At 46.6% G+C, this 9,735-nt stretch overlaps 1 protein-coding gene across 2 annotated transcripts in view; it reads right to left on the bottom strand.

The window, feature by feature from the left end:
* Nucleotides 1-897: 897 nt before the first annotated feature.
* Nucleotides 898-9,735, bottom strand: part of Plac9 (placenta associated 9) — a 17,986-nt gene continuing 9,148 nt past the window's right edge. For both annotated transcript variants that reach the window (XM_050138043.1, XM_050138044.1), the window contains exons 2-4: nt 3,855-3,952; nt 1,378-1,501; nt 898-1,038 (exon numbers count right to left, since the gene is read on the bottom strand). In XM_050138043.1, coding sequence (XP_049994000.1) covers nt 1,028-1,038; nt 1,378-1,501; nt 3,855-3,952 — 233 coding nt within the window. In that variant the 3' untranslated portion in view covers nt 898-1,027. The remainder of the gene's footprint in view (nt 1,039-1,377; nt 1,502-3,854; nt 3,953-9,735) is intronic.

The raw sequence follows: 9,735 nt of genomic DNA on the forward strand, positions 1-9,735 counted from the left end.
TCTCCCCTCACTTCCCCTGTGTTAGAAAGCTTGGGATAATGACACTCCAGAAAGACAAGTGTCTCTCTGGACTCCTGGACCCTGGCTAGAACCCCAGAGAAGCCTCAGCTGAGTGGCAGCTGCTGGGGTACCAATCCTTGCTTCTCCCCCACAGTGGGAGGAAGAATGACAAAGTGTCTGAGCTAAGCACCAGGGTTGTGAATTGCATTAATCGCCCAAATGTGCACACACCCTAAAGACCCATGAACAGACGGGTGATACGATGGAGCATTATTTAGCCATGCAAAGGACTGACACGTTCTGCAATGTCCAGTGAAAATCTGACTCCACTCGCAGAAGCTGCCCACAGGAGGCAAGTCCAGGCAGGTAAAAGGTTTCTAGTGTGCTGAGAGTGGGGAGAGGTGGAAGGGGAAGTGAGTTCTGGGGTGCTGAAAATGACCTGGAATTAATGGTGATGACTTTGTCACCCAGTGAGCACTAGGAAGCACAGAATTGGTGCCGGTGACAAGGGCAAGTTTTGCTGGGTGTAAAAAGAGGCTGGAAGTATGTTTGGATTCCCAGTCAGGGAACAGGATTCTTAATGGGCACACAACCTGTCACCACTAGAAGGGCAGAGTAGGGGATCACATGAAAACAGAGATTCTGATGTGGGGGGTGGCTGGATGGGACCCAGATGATCGTGTATCTCTGGGTGGCACTACTGATGTTTTGTGGCCACCGTTTGAAGAGCAGTGCTGCATAAAGGGTCTTCTGTGTCCTGTTACCATCCTGGGCCTCAGCTGCCTCACTTAGTGTGAATCCGTTTCTGTGGTTTGTTCCTATAAAGATGGCCAGGTTATCCAGGTCTGTGGGCCGGAACAGCATGTGGGGTTCAGGGTGTATGACAGGAGTCAGAACTGTGGTTACAGAGGTCATTGTTAGCAATCATGGGCCCCGAGGAGTAGCATTTATTTCACACAGAGGTGGGGCAGGAAGGCAAGAAGCCTGACTTGGTTCTTCAGTTGCCAGGTTCCACTACCCCTGATGGTCAGAAGTGTTCTGCAAGAAAAGAGGGTGCCCTGAGTGAGCAGCAGAGGATGCTGTGCCCAACAACTTCCTCCCTCCAGCTTCCCAGTCCCTCGGGATAATGGTACCAAAACACAGGACTCAAGAAAGAATCTGGGGGCTGCTCAGAGCATCAGTAGGATGCCAGGGCCCAGGGTGACAATAGACAGAGGAGTACAACCAAGAATACTTGAAGACGGATGGTGTACTACCCATTCTGTCCCTGGGGGTGCATAGCATCCCCTGAGTTCTGGCTCCACCAGTGTGATGGAGCTGCCAGTGGCCCTAGAGGACAGACCCAGCAGGTGTCCCTCTGCCATCTGAGCCACTCACCACCTCCTAGCAGGTCCGGTTCTGGGCTGAAGGGCCCTGGGGGTAGATTCGAAGCCAGTTCCTCCAGCAGGCCCAGGAGGCCCGTCACTTCCGCCTCCAGGTGCTCCACTGTCTTCTCCACTGTCTGCAGTGGGAGGACGGGGCAAAGTCAAGCACAGGGGTTTGGGCCACCTTTAGCTTAGTGATATCCTGAAGAAATTCCACTGTGCCCCAGGTCACAGTGGAATGCAGTGGAGAGGGAACTGGGTGCTGGGGAATCCTGGCCCTCACCCCTTCAGCCTCTGAAGGACCCCCTGCCCTGGCATGCAAAGGGAACACCTTTTTCTTTGTTTGGGACTTGGCAGCAATAGTGCACATTCCTTTTGTCACACTGCCCCCTCGTGGCACCTTCATTACAAGACAGTTTTCCTAGGGATTGCTTAAAAGGATGTGTGTTGCTGCAGGTCCTGCTGGCAACCTAATAAAAGTTCTTTTCCTCCCCCCGGGAGACAGTTTCTCTGTGTAGCCTTGGCTCTGTAGACCATGCTGGCCTCGAACTCATAGAGATCCACCTGCCTCTGCCTCTGCCTCCAGAGTGCTGGATTGAAGGCCTGCACCACTACTGCCCGACTTCAGAACAGAATATCAAGTACATTACAATAGCATTCAAAGGTTAAAAACTACATATTATTTTGATGGTTGATGTTTGTAATGTCAAAAGTCAGTAGACTGAGACAGGAGGATCACCACAAGTTCCAGGCCAGCTTGGGGTACAGAGTATGGTTTGTCTCTCTAGTAATTGTTTTATCATTATGGGAGTAAGGGAGCAGAAATGCCAGATGTCAGTCTCAGGAGCGGTGCAGTGTGTGTGTGTGTGTGTGTGTGTGTGTGTGTGTGTGTGTGTGTGTGTGTGTGTGTGTGTGTAGAGGCATACTCACTATGGGAGTGCGTAGAGGTCCGTTCTCTCTCCACTTTGAAAATTTTGAAAATTCTGGGGATTAGGCGAGGCAATAGTGACAGGAAGATCTCTGAGTTGGAAGCCAGCCTGGTCTAAAGAGCCAGTGCCAGTTCCAGGACAGCCAAAGCTACACAGAGAAACTCTGTCTCAAAAAACAAAAACAAAACAAAAAAAAAGGGGGGGAGGAGGCCTGGGGCTCGGACTTGGGTCATCAGGCCTGATGACCAGCACCTGGTCAGCTTCTGCACAGGCCTCACCTTGGCCTGGAGGCAGGAGCTCTTCCTTGCAATGATTAGATTAGGTTGATTGGCTAGCGAGCCCCAGAGACCCTCCTGTCTCTTCCTCTCCCTCCGGTGCCGGCATGCCACTATGTCTCACTTTTTTTGTGGGTCCTGGCGATGAAACCTGGGTCCTCATGCTTACATGGCAGGTGCTGTACAAACTGAGTTATCCCCCACAAAAAGCAAAATTTCAATATCTTAGGATATGTACTTATTAACTCACTAAGAAACAGTCTACCATCAGGCCCAGTGATTGCTGCCATCCTGACAAGACCAGGGCGTATAGGGACACGCTGAAGCGGGGTGTGTGTGTGTGTGGGGGGGGTCCGTGCCTGTAGTCCTAGCGCTCAAGGGCAGAGCCAGGACGACTGCCATGAGTTTCAGGCCAGACTGCTTTAATAGTGAGTTCTAAACCAGCCATGGCTACATGGTAAGACCCTGTGTCACCAAATAAAATTAATAATAATATTTTTTTTAAAAAGGCAGGCAATATGATTCAGCAGGTCAAGGCACCTGCCACAAACTAACATGTAAGTTAAATCCCTGGGACACACATGACGAAAGGAAAGTAGTATGGGAAGTCCTGTGTATGTGTTGCTTTTATTGGTTAATGAATAAAGCCGTTTAGGCCAGTGGCTTAGCAGAATAGAGTAAGGGAGGAATTCCAAGCAGAGATAGAGGAGAAAGTAGGTGGAATCAGTGAGAAGCCATGTAGCTGCTGCAGGAGACAGATGCTTCTGCTGAAGCCTGCCAAAACTTTGCCGGTAGGCTACAACCTCGTGGTGATGCACAGATTAATGGAGATGGGTTAGTTTAGGATATAAGACCTAGCTATAAATATGCTAAAACTATTGGCCAAACAGTATTGCAATTAATATAGTTTCTCTGTGTTTATTTCTGGTCTGAGCGGCTGGGAAATAAATGAGTATGCCTCCGACTACAGGAAAGAATTTAAAAGTTTCCAGGAATGAAGATAAAACTTTCCCCCACATAAATTTATGAACTCCAACTTATGGTTCATGGTTATTCCACAAAATTTGATGGTGGAACTTATACCTTCTCCATCTTGGAAAAAATCTCAGGCTGGGTGTAAGCGATGCTTCCTGAGAGGTAGGGTGTGTAACACATCGCTCAGCCGAACATCCTAGTTAGAGCGGCTGAGAAACAGGCACTGGCCTGCGTGTCCTGACGATCGTACTGCACAAAGGCTGGCAGATGGCCATGAAGTTCACAGTCCCTTCCTCCCATGCCCTCATTACCTCTTCCATGATGTCTAAACGGCCTTGGATAGCCACATGTCTGTCACAGCCTGGGCTCCAGGCTAGATCTTCTCTGGAGGAACCAGGGGACTCAGCAGCTGTAGAGAAAATAAGCCTTGTCACTGAGGGGCCATTGGTTTCCTTGTGGCACTAGAGAGTCCTGTACAACACCAGGCTTGAGTGACGTGGGTGCTGAAGTCAGACACAAGGACATGCAGAGGGAGGATGAAGTTGACCCGCCACCCTAACTACTGTCTCCAGAACCAGGAGGGCGCCATCAAGTAGGCAGTGTTTAGGCTGGGTAAAGTCAAGACAGGGAATGTTTGGCTGCTCGCAAAGACATGGAGAGATATAAGTCTTCCTTGGACAAACCATCCAGGGAACTGGAATGCCTGCAAAGAACCAGGTGGGTGGGCGATTCGACCAGCACAGGGTCTTGGGATCAAAACCAAGGGTAGCACATGGACCCAAGGCCTCCATGAGCCTCCGTGAATATTTGGAGGGAGTGCTTTGAATTTCAGATCTAGAGAATGTGGAGGGGTGCAACTTTAGAGGAAGGCAGTGACGACAGGAATCCATGTTTGAAGGAATAAGTCAGACAGTATCAGGTAGAATCCAGGGAGGAGACTGAGCGGCCTCGGTACTGGGAACCAGTCAGTCTGAGCTGCTGTACACCATGTGGCATGCTGAGGAGGACCTGACATGAGCCTCATTTTGTACTCCAGGAAACTAATGCACAGAGGGGTGAGAGATCATGCCCAAAGCCACACTGCTAGTGAGAGAGGACCAGATGTCTAATCTACTGTGAGGGCTGTTAATCCCATCTGGCTACCACTACCATGATTTTTGAGACAAATTTGAAGTAAGCTTTATTAAATACTAGCCAGGAAAAAAAAATAAAGGCAGAGCCTACAATTCTGCCTTCATCAAGTTGGGGGCAAACATATATCCTGACACACTTCTGCCTATGTACCTCTGATGGGGAAGCTTTGTTAACCAATTATCTTCAAGAGGTGGGACCAAGTTAGGGTGTGGCTTTCTGGGACCCAGAGAAAAATGGGTGCACGGCCCAGGTGCTCTCTCTGTGGTTCCCTTGTGGCACAGCTGAGCTTGGACTTCTCGTTCCTGTTTCTTGAGTTTTCCCCCTTATAATAAATAAAAATATAATTGTTTATTTTTTAGTTAGCCTGGTTATTTCCCAGATTGAGCTAACTATTACAATTGGTGTCAGATGCTCTTTCTGATAATATCAAAAAAGCAGGTAAAACTCTGGGTAAGCTATCCTGGAGTTTGGTACATATTGATGAGGCTAAATTTTGTCTTTGTATGTACCTTTTGTCCCTGGTCATTAAATTCAATAAATTCCTCAATCTTTTCAAATCTTTTTACTGGTGCCTTTTGTAGAGTTTGGATCTCCTGTCCAGTGTTATATTTTAATGCCCTCAATAAGGATTCCAAAGTGTGAAGTCTGTCCAATGAAGATAATGTCTCATCCTTGGACATAATTTTTATAGCATGCATATTACCTTCCTGGAGAGACATTCTATCAGTCAGTCTATCATAACCCTTCAACAGAATCTGCTTAATACACTCAACAGTACAAATTCTCTCAGACAATGTCTCAGTACCCTCTGTCATTGACTAGGTTTTATTTGTCAAATTGGTTGTATCCTTCTCCAGTGTCAGTTTGTAAAGACTGTATCATTTAAAAAAAAAAAGATTTATTTATTTATGTTTACAGTGTTCTGCCTTAGAATGACCAGGGACAAAAGGTACATACAAAGACAAAATTTAGCCTCATCAGTACATATCAAACTCCAGGATAGCTTACCCAGAGTTTTACCTGCTTTTCCGGTAATATCATCAGGAGGAGCATCGGACACCAAATACCCTAAAGTAGCCAACGAATATACATGGGACCCCATATGTATGACTGATGTAAAGGAAATTAAACAAGCAATTGTATCTTATGAAATACATTCATTCTTCATTAGGGTAATGGTCAAAATGTGGGCTTCAAGCAACAAAGCAATGCCACAAGACTCGATTCAGTTTTAGAGCAACAGAGAAAAGCAAAAGGACTTGAGATTTCCCAAGATCAAATTCTGGGCAAGGGACTTTACTCTGATCCTCAGGATCAGGCCCTTTACAATGAACACACCTGTCTCTATGTAGCACAGCAGCTTTAAATGCTTGGGACAGGATTCAGAAACCAGAAAAGAGATCATATATTAGGGTTAATCAGGGTCAGAGAGAACCCTTTTAGTGATGTTTTCCAAAGATTAACTAAGGCTGTACAAATAGGGGTAACAGATCCAGAAGCTAGACCTGTACTAATTAAATTTTTTTTTGAGAATGCCAACTTAGAATGCAAAAAGATCCTTGGGTCTTTAAAGGTCAGATCAGCACCAATAGATGAATGAATCATGAATACAATGTATGTTGAAACACTTGACTATAGTACTAAAGCTTGGGTAGAAGAAGCAACTTCCAATGGTATGAGGAGACATCAAAATACCAAATGTTTTAATTGTGGTAGGATAGGACATCTGAAAAGGGATTATAGACAAGGAATTCCTAGGAATAATGTCTCCTCTGGAAATGGCAAAAAATAGGAGGACTCAGCCTTCAGGTATATGTGGGAGTTATGGCAAGGCCAACATTGGACCAATGAATCTAGGTCAACAAAAGACAGACAAGACAACCCAACACCATCAGGAAACTCCTTGGGGGGGCCTCTTGCAGACCCCCATGATGAATATGGTCCAATCATTCCCAGTTACTGTGGAGAACGCATCTTACCAGAAAAATTTAAAAATCCAGTGCCTATTGTAAAAACCCATACTGGTCTAGATGATGGAATAGATGTGGAGGATGAACCAAACACTCCAGTAAAACATAGGAAATGTATATTCTGGCAGACTCTATAAGTGATCAAAGATCAAAGCTAAGAGTGTATATAAATGGCATTTTTATTGAAGGCTTACTAGACATGGATGCAGATATAGTATCACTACCCCCAAATCTTGGCATCCAAATTGGCCTCTTCAAGAGGTAGATGTTCAGTTCCTAGAAACTGGAACCCTATCTCAAGTAAAACAAAGCATGAGATGGGTCTAATGCCGAGGACCAAAAGGACAGAGAGGAAGGCTAAGGCCATATGTAGCTAATATTACAGTGAATTTGTGGGGTCGTGACCTATTGCAGCAATAGAATACCCAGATTAACATTCCTGCAGCCCCCAAAACTTATGTTTCTGGGGAAGATATTAGAAGATATTATAGCAAAGGTCACCAGCCATTCAGGCTGTACAAAAACACAAAACAATTGACAAACCTTCAGAGGTACTAAAGGCCCTGCCTTTAAAGTGGTTGCCTGAGAAACCAATATGGGTTAAACAGTGGCCTCTAACAGAAGAAAAGTGGCAGGCTTTAGAACAGCTGGTACAAGAGCAACCTTCTCTGGAGATAGGGGCATTCTGCCTAGAGGTGAAAGTGACTTAGAAGCCAGGAATCAGACTAGCTGTCCTGAAACAATGGTTCCCTCTGACAGGAAGCTGGAAGACAAACAGGTAGAAAACAAGGCAGTGGGAAATACAGGCCAGACTTCCTCTGCACAGAAAAAAAGAGTATCTACAGGTAAACATTACTGGGGAAGATAAACTGAGGTCCCAACAGCTTATCAGCCTGAGCAGCTGAAGAATTTGAAAAGACCGGCAACGCATTTGAGGGTCCAATCATTTCGTCAGTATTTTCTTTGAGCTCTAGATCTGAAACTGTGCCAGAGGGCATTAAGTGGAATAATTGAACAACCAAAATAAAGTCCATCCAACTGCTTCGCGGAAAGATGGCGCAGTTAATTGAGTCGTGCGGCAAGCCTTCCTCTGTCTGCCAATAGTGTTCAGTGACGTTCTATAGGGCAGGCACCCAAGCTGACTTCAAAAGCAACACATAAACAGAAGGACCTCCTACACCAAACAGAAAGCAGCTAGGATAAGTGGTGTGCTGGCTACGTTTGTAGAAATGGATCTTTGGGGGCTGGAGAGATGGTTCAGAAGTTAAGAGCACTGGCTGTTCTTCCAGGGGAGTGGAGTTCAATTCTCACCACCCACACAGTGGCTAACAACTAGCTATAATGAGATCTGGTGCCTTCTTCTGGCATATTATACATAACAAATACTTTTTTTTAAAAAAAAAAGAAATGGGTCTTTGAGAGACCCATATTAGAATATTCTCTGCTAAAATGTTAGCCTTAGACTTACTTCAAAATCACCCAGGCCTGGTGGAGGGTCAGCAAGAAGCATGAAGGGGCATTCACAGCAAAGGTCCTGAGAGTCCATTCGGCTATCCCTCTACTTTTACGTATATAGCTTTATTTGTTTATTTAACTCATTTTTAGTTTATGTGATGTTCGTAAGTGCAGTATATGCATGCAGTGTCTGAGAAGGTCAGAACAGGGCATCAGATCCTCTGGTCCTGGGGCTTCGGACAAGACAGTTGTGGGCCTTCTTGTGGGAGCTAGAAATTGAACTCAGGTCATCTGGAAGAGCAGAAAGTGCTTTTAACTGCTGAACCATCCCTCCGACCCAGACACTTAAATTACATGTATGTGGCTGCATCTGTGTGCTGGGTACATGCATGTGAGTTCAAGTACCCACAGAAGCCAGAAGCGGGCATCAGAGTCTCTGGAGCTGAAGTGACAGGCAGTTGTCAGCCACCTAATATGGGTGCTGGGGACTGAATTAAGGTCTTCCAGACAAGTGATACACACTCTTAGCTGCTGAGCCATGTTCCCTGCCCCTTGAGGTTTTTATACTATAACTCAGTTGCCTGATGGGATTGTTAGCTAAAAACAGAAGCCATGATGGGCTGAATGGACAGATATACAATGGTGGGGATGAGGAAGAAATCCTCAGTCCAGACCTCCCTTCTGGAAGGCTGCGCTCCGTGATCCGAGATGGCCTTTGAGAGATAGGAGAAAAGGTCCAGACTAGCCTTAGTGAAGGGACTCCACATTTTGCTTCAGCTGAAGCCAGGGGCTCAGCCTGGAGAGAGTTAGTTAGAAAAGGCAGGAAGGGCTCTTCTTACTCGAGGGTGGGCTGTTCTGGGAAGATGAGCCTGTTCTGGTAGGAGTCTGCATAGACACCGTCTCTGTATGCTCTGCTTGGGGCCTCCAGCCAGGTTACTTGAGCTTGCTGAGATCCTTTACCCAGTGAAGAATGTGCCTGTGCGCGTCTTGAGCAGCAAGCATTTGCTTCTCTCTACTGGCCTCAGGCACTGTTCTCCAGAGCTGTGATGAGGTCTAACTTGGCTTCAGAATCCCTCAGGGGAAGAGGCTGGGGTGAGGTCGCTCCCCTCCGCCCTAATCCCTCACATCTGGATGGAGCTGTGATCTGAGCTCATCCAGGCCTCCTGGAGACTAGTCTGACAGAAAGCTTGGAGCACAACCCTAAAAACTGTCCTGCACAAAGAGCTCCCTCCCTGAAGAGAGCCTCAATATAGCTCTGCTTGGAAACACCATGAAGATCCTTCTCAGCCTACACCCTCAGCCATTAACTTTCTGGCCTCTGCAGTCTCCTCTACCATGCTGGCTGGGGTTGGATTGAGGCTCTGTGTCCCAGAAATGGGCTGGAGCTTGTCAATATTTCAGAATTTGCCTGAGGCCTCAGAGGACCAAGTTAGGTTGAGTAAGCTGGAGGAGGGGGAGTCTTCTTTGGTGAAAAAAAAAAAACAACCAAACTTAGGCAAGGCAAAAATCGGGCGCTCTGTCTCTCTGTCTCTCTGTCTGCTCTCTCTGTCTGTCTCTCTCTGTCTCTCTCTCTCTCTCTCTCTCTCTCTCTCTCTCTCTCTCTCTCTCTCTCTCTCTCTCTCTCTCTCTCTGT

The sequence above is a fragment of the Alexandromys fortis genome, unplaced genomic scaffold (assembly GCF_014885135.2).
Source record: "Alexandromys fortis isolate MF-2015 unplaced genomic scaffold, M_Fortis_MF-2015_v1.1 scaffold_14, whole genome shotgun sequence".
NCBI lineage: Eukaryota > Metazoa > Chordata > Mammalia > Rodentia > Cricetidae > Alexandromys > Alexandromys fortis.